At 42.9% G+C, this 13,611-nt stretch overlaps 1 protein-coding gene across 2 annotated transcripts in view; it reads right to left on the reverse strand.

Moving 5' to 3' along the window:
* Nucleotides 1-1,379: 1,379 nt before the first annotated feature.
* Nucleotides 1,380-13,611, reverse strand: part of slc15a2 (solute carrier family 15 member 2) — a 359,727-nt gene continuing 347,495 nt past the window's right edge. For both annotated transcript variants that reach the window (XM_073047618.1, XM_073047617.1), the window contains 2 exons: nucleotides 11,044-11,148; nucleotides 1,380-2,533 (listed from right to left, as the gene is read on the reverse strand). In XM_073047618.1, the coding sequence (XP_072903719.1) occupies nucleotides 2,345-2,533; nucleotides 11,044-11,148 (294 nt within the window). In that variant the 3' untranslated portion in view covers nucleotides 1,380-2,344. The remainder of the gene's footprint in view (nucleotides 2,534-11,043; nucleotides 11,149-13,611) is intronic.

Genomic DNA, 13,611 nt, shown 5'->3' on the forward strand with positions numbered 1-13,611 from the left:
CCAACGCTATAGTGAAGGGAATAGAGTTGTGGTCACTACCTCCAAAATGCTCTCCCACTGAGCGATCTGCCACCTGACCAGGTTCATTTCCCAATACCAGATCAAGTACTATTGCTAAACTATTTGGCAGCTCCACGGCCTGTTATCAATCAAACTAGCATGTTGCATAGGCTTCTCAGATGAGGTAATGAATCCCCTATTTTTCCACAGGGTCTGAAAATTGTGTTCCACCCCAATGTGAACAGCTCAGCTGACTGAGTGGCTGTGCCTAGGGGAATGGCCGCTACCTCCAGTGTCTCGAAAAATATGACAATTGCATAGCCTACCAGGATTGTATGATAATTGGGCTTGCAAGAGGAGCCATCTATAAAATGATTATTTCAGGGTTATCCAGGGGGTGGGGGAGAAGGTGGTAGCTTACAGATCGGTCTGGGGTGCAGTGACTATCTCAACTACTTTCAGCTAATCACAGGGTTCGAGAGAGGCAGTAGGGTGGAAGGATTTAGGGCTGGTGATCTCTGAAAAGAGAAGTTAGGTTTACTTAGCAGCATTACTTCATAGCCTGTTTGATGAGCCATGGTAAAATACTGTGTTGCTGCTGAGTTGAGCAGCAGCAGCACTAAGTGGGGAGTCAGGACGATGCAGGAATGATCTAAGACCAATGATCTGGCCTTTTCTACCATAATGGCGGTGACAGCCAGAGCAGGGAGGCAGCTAGGCATGCCACAGACCACAGGGGCAGTAAAGTCGAATATCAAGCTACTGGCCGCCAAAGTCCACCATGTTCTTGGGTCAAGACAACACTAGCAAAGCCCCCCTTTTCATTCACAAGAATCTGGAACAGCTTATTATAGCTTGGTAGCCCTAGTGCAGGGTCCTGCGTCAGAGTTTCTTTCAGGGCGGTGAAGGCTTTTCAATTTCCTCCGTCCATTGGATGACTTCGAGTGCAGTTTGTATCAAAGCCTCCCGAAGGGTCACATTGTAAATCCTGTATTCCTGAGGGAATGGAGGTTGGTATAACATTGGTGTCTGGCACAATTGGTTGCATGATTTGATTATTAAAACTTTGTACTTTTGTACCACCTCTTTGTCCTGGACACATACAGGTCCTTTAGCCAATGACTTTTTATAAAAAGTGATTTTTCTAAAACTGCAAGCAGTTAATCTAAACAACCATTCTAGTTAGCACTTCATTGATCTGCACCGTGGGCACTTTAAACTACTTTTATAAAAAGTTATTGGTTACAATCTATCATTATTGCAGGACCTGTATGTGTCCAGGATAAAGCCAGCAGGAAAAATCTTTGCACAAACTACCCAACTAGCAAATTGTCTTTTCCAAAAGCTCCGTTCTTGAAAAGACTATATGTACAAACGTACGAAGTACAAAGTAAATTTTATTATCAGAGTGCATATATGTCACCACTTACAATCCTGATCATTAAATTATTAAAATTATTACAATTATTTAAACAATTAAAACAAGATCTTTAAGCTGTATTTAAAGTTTTAAAACAAAAACATCGTGCCATTTTAAATGTTTCTTCCCCAAAGTAGTTAATCTGATGAACCATTCTAGTTAGCAACCCCAACCCACTCTATTACTCCTGTCACTGCACTGTAATCACTTCAAGGCACTTTTTATAATGCAGTTTACATTGTAAATACATGCTGATATTTATATATTTGTAGACATTGTATTCCACTTCAACCTCTAATTTCATCTTTATATAATTATTTATAATTGTTGAATGTTGTGCCCTGACCTGCGCAGCACAGCAAATTCCTAATACTTGAAAATATACAGTATATGATGAATAAAAGTGATCCTTGATCTTATTAATTTATTAAATTTATTGATTAATTGATTAAAGTTGATTTCCTCTACAGAGTAAGTGGCCTCTCTGCTAAAGAAACTAGCCCCCAAATTCCATCTATCCAAGCCTCTAACCATGTACACTGGCAATACATTTTTTTTTGTCCAAATAAAACATCATCTTGTCCAGCTAATATTCCCTCATGGTCAAAAGCAGAGGTCCTGACAGCAACCTCAGTGATCTCCCCTTTCAGTGTAATCACACACTTGTAATGTAGTGACTGGATTCTGCATGGTACAAATGAATTCCTTCATATCTTTCCTATTTACTGACATTCCTAAACCACCAATCCTCTCCACTCCCTTCCTCCAAATCTACTGTCAATTCCCCTCCCTGGACCATTTCAGTCTTCATATAAAGATCACTTTTGGTACAAGTCTGAGTCCAATTTTTACAGAAGATCAGCCAGATAAGTCAGAGACATTGAGATGGGGGTGCTGGGGGTAAGTGGGGCAGGAAGTTGATCTCTAAATAATGTTCTTGTTGACTGTATTGAGGGAGATGTTTGTGCACAGTGGTTGTGAGGAGATGTTGACTGTTTCCTCAGCAGCAATGGCCTGCTCTTCCGTACCGATATAGGTGTAGAAGTAAGCCATGATGGAGAATATGATGGAGACAGCAATCAGCAGGCAGGCAAAGAGCACAAATTCTTCCCACTGAGGGTGAAAAAGGAGACAGTTATTGACTGGTATTGTTAGAACTGTACAAGAGACAGTAGTTACATTCGCGATACATTCCTGCTATTCAGTGTGCTGTCTATCTTTGGCCCAAAGCATTTCTCTGTGCATTAACACTAATGTTGCTTGGCTGTCAGTCACTGGTTGCAATCAGTTACAACACACACACAAGGTCCAAAGTCTCAGGAACCTTTCAGATTGCTTTTAAATGGGATCTGTCAGGGACAGTAAGTGTGCAGCAATGGACCAACACACACACACACAATGGTAATAGACTTTAGGGAGATATCAACAGGCTGATATAATGAACAGATGGGTGTTGGATAAAATATTGAGAAACATGATCTGTCACACTTTGGGAGAAGAAAAAGCAGAATCAACCAGAAACAATTTAAGATGGATACAAGAAAAGTGAGGTTAGGAGGTATACACAAATAATTTTCTGTAGGATGACCAGGGGGTCCTAAAATCATAATGAATAGAAGCATGGAATAAAAAAGCAAAGTACCATGGTGATGCAAACAGGGTAGTTCAGCCACAACTGGAGTTTTGTGTCCAGTTCTGGTCAGATTTAATGAAAAATATGAATGCTTCCAAAAAAGTGGAGAAAAGATGCAGAGATGAATGACTTGAGACTGGAAAAGCTGTGGTTTCTCTTTGTGGAAAATAAGTATTTAAAATTCTTAAGTGTAAGAACTGTTTTAATGAGCAGAAGTATCAGGAACTGGGGTTGCAGAACGAAGGTAATTGGAAAAGAACCAAAGGTGACAAGAGGATTTTGTTTTTATTCGCTATAAGTGGTTAATGCCTAGAATTCACTAACAATGAGAGCAAAGGTTCAAAGATTCAAAGGTCTAATTTAATGTCAGAGAAATGTATACAATATACATCCTGAAATGCTTTTTCTTCACAACTATCCACGAAAACAGAAGAGTACCCCAAAGAATGATCAGTTACATAGAAACATGGAAAACCTACAGCACAATACAGGCACTTCGGCCCACAAAGTTGTGCCGAACATGACCCTACCCTAGAAATTACTAGGCTTACCCATAGCCCTCTATTTTTCTAAGCTCTATGTACCTATCCAAAAGTATCTTAAAAGACCCCATTGTCTCCGCCTCCACCACCTTTGCCGGCAGCCCATTCCACGGACTCACCATTCTCTGAGTAAAAAACTTATCCCTGACATTTCCTCTGTATCTACTCCCCAGCACCTAAAACTTGTGTCCTCTTGTGGCAACCATTTCAGCCCTGGGAAAAACTCTCTGACTATCCACGTGATCAACGCCTCTCAACGTCTTATACACCTCAATCAGGTCACCTCCAATCCTCTGTCGCTCTAAGGAGAAAAGGCCGAGTTCACTGAACCTATCCTCATAAGTCAAGTTCCCCAATCCAGGCAACATCCTTGTAAATCTCCTCTGAGCCCTTTCTATGGCTTCCACATCCTTCCTGTAGCAAGGCGACCAAAACTGAGCACAGTACACCAAGTGGGATCTGACCAGGTTCCTATATAGCTGCAACATTACCTCTCGGCTTCTAAATTCAATTCCATGATTGATGAAGGCCAATACACCTTATGCCTTCTTAACCACTGAGTCAACCTGCACAGCTGCTTTGAGCATCCTATGGATTCGGACCCCAAGATCCCTCTGATCCTCCACACTGCCAAGAGAATTACCATTAATACTATATTCTGCCATCATATTTGACCTACCAAAATGAACCACTTCACAAATAGGTTGAACTCCATCTGCCACTTCTCAGCCCAGTTTTTCATCCTATCAATGTTGTGCTCTAACCTCTGACAGCCCTCCACACCATCCACAACACCTCTAACCTTAGTGTCATCAGCAAACTTGCTAACCCATCCCTCCACCTCTTCCAGATCATTTATAAAAATCAGAAAGAGTAAGGGTCCTAGAACAGATCCCTGAGGCATTCCACTGGTGACCGACCTCCATGCAGAATGTGACCCATCTATAACCACTCTTTGCCTTCTGTGGACAAGCCAGTTCTGGATCCACAAAGCAATGTCTCTTGGATCCCATGCCTCCTTACTTTCTCAATAAGACTTGCATGGGGTACCTTATCAAATGCCTTGCTGAAATCCATGTACACTATATCTACTGCTCTTCCTTCATCAATATGTTTAGTCACATCCTCAAAAAATTCAATCAGGCTTGTAAGGCACAACCTGCCCTTGACAAAACCATGCCGACTATTTCTAATCATATTATACCTCTCCAAATGTTCACAAATCCTGCCTCTCAGGATCTTCTCCATCAACTTACCAACCACTGAGGTAAGACTCACTGTGTATAATTTCCTGGTCTATCTCTACTCCCTTTCTTGAATAAAGGAACAACATTCGCAACCCTCCAGTCCTCTGGGACCTCTCCATCCCTATTGATGATGCAAAGATCATCGCCAGAGGCTCAGCCTTCCACAGTAGTCTGTGGTACATCTCATCCGGGCCCGGCAACTTATCCAACTTGATACTTTCCAAAGCTCCAGTACATCCTCTTTCTTAATATCTACATGCTCAAGCTTTTCAATTTGCTGCAAGTCATCACTATTATCACCAAGAACCTTTTCCATAGTGAATACTGAAGTAAAGTATTCATTAAGTACCTCTGCTATTTCCTCTGGTTCCATACACACTTTCCCACTGTCACATTTGATAGGTCCTATTCTTTCATGTCTTATCCTCCTGCTCCTCACATACTTGTAGAATGCATTGGGGTTTTCCTTAATTCTGCCCGCCAAGGCCTTCTCATGGCCCCTTCTGGCTCTCCTAATTTTCTTCTTAAGCTCCTTCCTGTTAGCCTTATAATCTTCTAGTTCTCTAACATTACCTAGCTCTCTAAACCTTTTGTAAGCTTTTCTTTTCTTCTTGACTAGATTTATTACAGCCTTTGTACACCACAGTTTCTGCACCCTACCATAACTTCCCTGTCTCATTGGAACATACCTATGCAGAACTTCATACAAATATTCCCTGAACATTTGCCACATTTCTCCCGTACTTTTTCTTGAGAACATCTGTTTCCAATTTAAGCTTCCAATTTCCTGCCTGAAAGCCTCATAATTTCCCTTACTCCAATTAAACGCTTTTCTAACTTGTCACTTCCTATCTCTCTCCAATGCTATGGTAAAGGAGATAGAATAATGACCACTATCTCCAAAATGTTACTCCACTGAGAGATCTGACACCTGCCTAGGTTCATTTCCCAATACCAAATCAAGTATAGCCTCTCCTCTTGTACCATAGAACCATAGAACATTACAGCACAGAAACAGGCCTCTTGGCCCTTCTTGGCTGTGCCGAACTATTTTTCTGCCTAGTCCCACTGACCTGCACCTGGGCCACATCCCTCCAAACTCCTCTCATCCATATACCTGTCCAAGTTTTTCTTAAATGCCAAAAGTGAGCTTGCATTCACCACTTCATCTGGCAGCTCATTCCACACTCCCACCACTCTGCGTGAAGAAGCCCCACCTTAATGTTCCCTTTAAACTTTTCCCCCTTCACCCTTAACCCATGACCTCTGTTTTATTTCTCCCCTGGCCTCAGTGGAAAAAGCCTGCTTGCACTCACTCTATCTATACCCATCATAATTTTAGACACCTCTATCAAATCACCCCTCATTCTCCTACGCTCCAGGGAATAAAGTCCTAACCTTTTCAACCTTTCTCTGTAACTCAGTATCTCAAGTCCCGGCAACATCCTTGTAAACCTTCTCTGCACTCTTTAAAATTTATTAATATCCTTCCTGTAATTAGGTGACCAAAACTGCACACAATACTCCAAATTTGGTCTCACCAATGTCTTACACAACCTCACCATTACATTCAACTCTGATAAGCAATACTTTGATTTATAAAGGCCAATGTACCAAAAGCTCTCTTTACAACCCTATCTACTTGTGACGCCACTTTTAGGGAATTATGTATCTGTACTCCCAGATCCCTCTGTTCTACTGCACTCCTCAGTGTCCTATCATTTACCTTAGTAAACACAAAGTACACTGCAGATGCTGTGGTCAAATCAAGACGTACAAAAAAGCTGGATGAACTCAGCAGGTTGGGCAGCATCGGATGCTGCCCGACCTTCTGAGTTCATCCAGCTTTTTTGTACGTCTACCATTTACCTTGTATGTTCTACCTTGGTTTGACCTTCTGAACTGCAATACCTCACACTTGTCCACATTAAACTCCATCTGCCATTTTTCTGCCCATTCCTCCAACTGGTCCAAATCCCTCTGCAAGCTTTGAAAACCTTCTTCACTTTCCACTACACCTCCAATCTTTGTATCATCAGCAAATTTGCTGATCCAATTTACCACATTATCATCCAGATCATTGATATAGATGACAAATAACAATGGACCCAGTACTGACCCCTGTGGCACACCACTAGTCACAGGCCTCCATTCAGAGTAGCAATCCTCCACTACCACTCTCTGGCTTCTTCCATTGAGCCAATGTCTAATCCAATTTACTACCTCTCCATGTATACCTAGTGACTGAATCTTCCTAACTAACCTCCCATGCGGGGCCTTGTCAAAGGCTTTACTGAAGTCCATATATACAACATCCACTGCCTTCCCTTCATCCACTTTCCTGGTAACTTCCTCGAAAAACTCTAATAGATTGGTTAAACATGATCTACCACGCACAAAGCCACGCTGACTGTTTCTAATAAGTCCCTGTCTATCCAAATACTTGTAGATCCTACCTCTTAGTATTCCTTCCAATAATTTACCTACTACCGATGTCAAACTTAATTTCCCGGCTTACTTTTTGAGCCTTTTTTAAACAACGGAACTACATGAGCTATCCTCCAATCCTCCAGCATCTGACCCGTGGATATCGACATTTTAAATATTTCTGCCAGGGCCCCTGCAATTTCAACACTAGTCTCCCTCAAGGTCCGAGGGAATACCCTGTCGGGTCCTGGGGATTTATCTACTCTGATTTGCCTCAAGACAGCAAGTACCTCCTCCTCTTTAATCTGTATAGGTTCCATGACCTCCCTACTTGTTTGCCTTGTTTCCACAGACTCCATTCCAGTTTCCTTAGTAAATACAGATGCAAAAGGTTTATCTACATATTGTGTTAAGAAACTTTCCTGAACACACCCAACAAACTCCACCCCATCTAAACCCTTTGCTCTAGGGAGATGCCAACCTATATTTGGGAAATTAAAATCTCCCATCATGACAACTCTGTTATTATTACACCTTTCCAGGATCTGTTTCCCCATCTGCTCCTTGATATCCCTGTTACTACTGGGTGGCCTATAAAAAACACCCAGTAAAATTATTGACCCCTTCCTGTTCCTAATCTCCACCCACAGAGACTTCGTAGACAATCCCTCCATGACGTCCATCTTTTCTGCAGCCGTGACACTATCTCTGATCAACAGTGCCACACCCCACTTCTTTTGCCTCCCTCCCTGTTCTTTCTGAAACATCTAAAACCCAGTACTTGAAGTAACCATTCCTGTCCCTAAGCCATCCAAGTTTCTGTAATGGCCACTAAATCATATCTCCAAATACTGATCCACACTCTAAGCTCATCTGCTTTGTTCACAACACTCCTTGCGTTAAAATAGATATATCTCAAACCTACGGTCTGAGCATGTCCCTTCTCTGTCACCTGCCTATTCTTCCTCACATGCTGTCTCCTATCTTTCTCTATTTGAGAGCCAGATGCCTCTTTCCCAGTCTCTTCAGTTTGGCATGTGAGAACATTTCTATCACATACAAACCTTTGATTTCTGTCCACACAAGCAGTCCTCGCAAGACCTTTATCCTCTTCCACCTCACCATCTGCTCTAACACTCTGGTTCCCCTCCCCCTGTAAATCTAGTTTAAACTCCCAGAGCAGCACTAGCTAACCTACCCACAAGGATGATAGGCCCCTTCCAGTTCAGGTGCAAACCGTCCCATCGGAACAGGACCCACCTTCCCTGGAACAAAGCCCAATTGTCCAGAAACATGAAGCCCTCCCTCCTGTACCATCTCTTTTAACCATGTATCTTCCTATTTCTAGCCTCACTAGCACGTGGCACGGGGAGCAATCCTCAGATTGCAACCCTGGAGGTCCTGTCCTTCAACTTTGCACCTAACTCCCTAAACTCTCTTTGCAGGACCTCCTCCTTCTTTCTATCCATGTCATTGGTCCCTACATGGACCATGACATCTGGCTGCTCACCCTCCGTCCTGAGAATACCAAGAACTCAATCCAAGATATCGTTGACCCTGGCACCAGGGAGGCAACAGACCATCTGAGATTCTCAATCTCTCCCAGAGAACCTCTTATCTGTCTTTCTAACTATCAAATCTCATATCACTACTACTCTCCTCTTTTCCCTCCTTCCTTTCTAAGCTGAGGGTCCAGTCTCAGTGCCAGAGATGTGACCACTACAACTTGTCCCTGGTTGGTCGTCCCCACCAACAGTATCCAAAACGGTATACTTATTGTTGATGGGAACGACCACAGGGGTGCTCTGCTCATTCTATCTATTCCCCTTCCCTCTCCTGACAGTCACCCAGCTATCTGCCTCCTGACTTTTAGGGGTGACTATCTCCCTGAAACTCCTGTCTATTTCTGCCTCTGCCTCATGAATGATCCAAAGTTCATCCAGCTCCAGCTCCAGTTCCCTAACTCGGTTTGACAGGAGCTGCAGCTGGATGCACCTTTTACATCATCAGGGATAATTGTGCTTCCCCTGACTTCCCACATCCTGCATACGGAGCACTTGACTGCCCTAACTGCTGCCTCCATTACCTACTCCTAAGTTAATTAAATTAATTAAAGGAACTTACCCGGCCTTATCTCACTTGTAGCAAGCTTGTCCTCAGCCTCTGCTTGCCGGAGCCTCTCAAGCCAAAGCCTCAAAGCTCCACTCCTACCCTGAGCCACTCACACCACTAGCTGCTCCTCTTCAGTTACCCGTCCTTTTATTTGTCCCTGTCAATTATCTCTCGAGCCCTTCGCTCCTCCTCTTCCTGCTGCAATGGTTTCTTGATCACACTGTCCTGAGTACCCACTGTGCGCACCTTTTTAAAGCATGCATGTTAGAACCCCAGGTGTGCTTTAGTTAACAACATTTAGTTAAATGTTAGATACCCAAAGTCCCCCCCCAGCTCCTCTCCCTCCTGCACTTAAGCAGCAGCAACAATACCCCCTCACCCCACTGGCAAAAAAAAGCATCAGCATCGCCACCAAGCACTCAAGCATGAGCAAAGCAATGGCAAAGACACAGTCTTGCAGTTACCCGAAGACTTTGTGTTTCACCTGGTATTCAACATACCACAGGTTCTCTCTCTCCTTAATAAGGGAGGAAGAGTTGTCTCCATTTTCCCAGCGAACAGGGAGACATAACAAACAATGCACTGGTTTACAAGTGCAAATAAATTCAATAGTAGTGTTCAAAAAATGAGTAGGATATTTATCATTGATCAGTATGTACCAAGAAGAAGGACATGGGGTTAGACTGCAACTGGAGTATTGTATTCAGTTTTGGTTTTCCCATTATTGAAAGGATATCAAGGCTTTGGAGAGGGATTAAGTTCAGGGGAGATGAATGGAGAAATATATTTTACACAGAGAGCAGCAGATGCCTGGGGCGGTGGTAGAGGAAGTAGATGTAATAAGGGCATTTAAGAGGACCTTGAACTGGCATCATGAGTGAACAGGAAAAGAAAATATATGGGTATTGTGTAAGTAGAAGGGATTTGTTTAGTTGGCCATTTGATTACTGGTTTGGCACAACATTGTGGTCTGAAAAGGATGTTCCTGTGCTATCCTTTTATATGTTGTAAAGGAAAGAATTTACACGGCTGTGAAGTGATGACAACTAAAGGAATTAGCTGGACATATCTTACACAGGGCTAGTATGGACACAATGGGCTGTAACCACTTTGATCCACCACAACAACTACCCCCCACAGAGTCACACAATGACATATACACTAAATATAAATGTACAGGTATAAATTCATACACCTACAAATCCACGCACACAAACACACATGCATACAGTCAAAAAACAGACCCCCCCCACTGGTCAGTTTTAGACCATTCAAGATGCCCAACACTGGATATTTTCAATACATTAGTAACCCCAATCACTGTTCAATTCCAGTATATTAGTGATCCCCAATCACTGGGTTAGGTTCAGTCCATTACTGACCACATCACACACCAGTTTCAGTCCTTTGCTCATCAGGGTATAGTAAAGGGATGATGAGCTGACCAAGTGACGGTCAGTGGGGTCACTGTTGATAAAGGAATTGAGGATGAGCTAATCCAGTGATGGTCAGTGGGTCACCATGGATAAAGGAAGGGAGGATGAGCTGACCAAGTAATGGTCAGTGGATCATCATGGAAAAAGAAAGAGAGGATGAGCTGACCCAGTGGTGGTTAGTGGCCCACCAAGAAAAAAGGGAGGATGACCTATTGCAATCTCATACCTGTTCCATGAATGCTGACTTGGCCACAATAACAACAATGATGTTGCCGAAGGCCACCGTCAGCAGCCAGCCAGACTGCAGCACAGACTTCATGTTGATAGGAGCCTGAAACAATGAAAAGGGCAGCAATTAATCAAATGCATCATGAATATTAAATATTAGAATTTAAAGACAAAGTCACAGAGTGCAGAGAAGGCCATTCATTCAATTGCATGCTAGCCCTTTGTATAAGCTCCTATTTCCCACATTTTCATCATTGGCACAACCTGTAGACATGCTATATTGGAGCCGAATATGTGGTGACATTTGTGGGCTGCCCCAGCACACTCCGGTGTGGTGGTTGTTAATGTGAAGGACCAATTTGATTCTATATTTTGGTGTATATATGATAAATAAATTTATATTTTGAATCTTAATCCCTCCCCACCATTGAGGACATCTTTCACAGGTAGTACCTCAGGAAGGCGGCATCTGTCATCAGCAACCCTCACCATCCAGGACATGGCCTCTTGATGTTACTACCATTGGGGAGGAGGGACATGAATCTGAAGGTCTATGTTCAATGTTCAATGAGGGGAATTTCTTCCCTTCTGCCAAAACTTTTCTGAAGGGACAATGAACCCATTAACACTACCTCATTATTCATCATTAGCAAAGGGATTTTTTAAACATATACTTCTACCAGGAAACAATAATGTCATTGATTGCTGACAGGTGAATCTGTATCTACCATCCCTTCTAGTCGCAAGTGCCAGAGCACCACTTCGTGATCAAAAAAAAATCCTTCTGTTGTTCATCAAACAATTTAGACCATAAGACTATAAGACATAGGAGCAGAATTCGGCCATTCACCCCATCAAGTCTACTCTACCATTCCATCATGGCTAATCCCGGATCCTGGACGCACCTGCCTTCTTGTCATATCCTCTGATATCCTGACTGATCAGGAAACTATCAACGTCCGCTTTATATATACCCAAAGACTTGGCCTCCACTGCAGTCTGTGGTACAACACCCCAGAATCACTACTCTCTGACTAAAGAAATCCCTCCTTACCTCTGTTCTAAAAGGTCATCCCTCAATTTTGAGTCTGTGCTCTCTGGTTCTGGATATCCCCACCATAGGAAACATACACATCCACCCTATCTAGTCCTTTCAACATTTGGTAGGTTTCAATGAGATCCCGCCGCGCCCCCCCCCCCCCCATCCTGCCCCGTATCCTTCTAAATTCTAGTGAGTATAGACCCAAAGCTGCCAAACGCAAATCATATGTTAACCCTTTCATTCCTGGAATCATCCTTGTGAACCTCCTCTGGACTCTGTCCAATGATAACACATCCCTTTTGAGATATGGACAATACTCCAAGTGAGGCCTTACTAGTTAATAATAAAGCCTCAGCATTAACTCCTTGCTTTATATTCTATACTCCTTGAAATAAATGACAACATTGCATTTGCCTTCTTTACCACAGACTCAAAATGTAAATTAACCTTCTGGGAGTCTTGCACAAGGACTCCTAAGTCCCTCTGCACCTCTGATGTTTGAATTTTCTCCCTATTTATAAAATAGTCTGCATTTTTGTTCCTTTTACCAAAATGCATCATCATACATTTCCCAACACTGGATTCCACCTGCCACTTTTTTGCCCATTCTGCCAATTTGTCCAAGTGCTGCTGCAATCACATAAGACCTTAAGACCATTAGATATAGGATCAGAAGTAGGCCATTTGGACCATCGAGTCTGCTCCGCCATTCAATCATGGGCTGATCCAATTCTTCCAGTCATCCCCACTCCCCTGCCTTCACCCCATACCCTTTGATGCCCTGGCTAATCAAGAACCAATCTATCTCTGCCTTAATTACACCCAATGACTTGGCCTCCACAGCTGCTCGTGGCAACAAATTCCATAGATTTACCATCCTCTGACTAAAGTAATTTCTCCGTATCTCAGTTCTAAATGGATGTCCTTCAATCCTGAAGTTGTGCTCTCTTGTCCCAGATTCCCCTACCGTGGGAAATGACCTTGTCATATCTAATCTGTTCAGGCCTTTTAACATTCGGAATGTTTCTATGAGATCCCCCCGCATTCTCTTGTACTCCAGGGAATACAGTCCAAGAGCTGCCAGATGCTCCTCACATCCTTTCATTCCTGGAATCATTCTTGTGAATCTTCTCTGAACCCCCTCCAGTGTCAGTATATCCTTTCTAAAATAAGGAGCCCAAAAATTGCACACAATACTCTGTGTGGTCTCACGAGTGCCTTATAGAGCCTCAACATCACATCCCTGCCCTTATATACCTCTAGAAATGAATGCCAACATTGCAGTTACCTTATTCACAACCAGTTCAACTTGGAGTGTAACCTTTAGGGTATCTTGCACAAGGGACTCCCAAGTCCCTCTGCATTTCTGCATTTTGAATTCTCTCACCATCTAAATAATAGTCTGCCTGTTTATTTCTTCCACCAAATTGCATGACCATACACTTTCCAACATTGTATTTCACTTGCCACTGCTTTGCCCATTCTCCTAAACTATCGAAGTCTCTTTGCAGGTTCTCTGTTTCC

This window comes from Hemitrygon akajei, chromosome 5, assembly GCF_048418815.1.
Source record: "Hemitrygon akajei chromosome 5, sHemAka1.3, whole genome shotgun sequence".
Lineage (NCBI taxonomy): Eukaryota > Metazoa > Chordata > Chondrichthyes > Myliobatiformes > Dasyatidae > Hemitrygon > Hemitrygon akajei.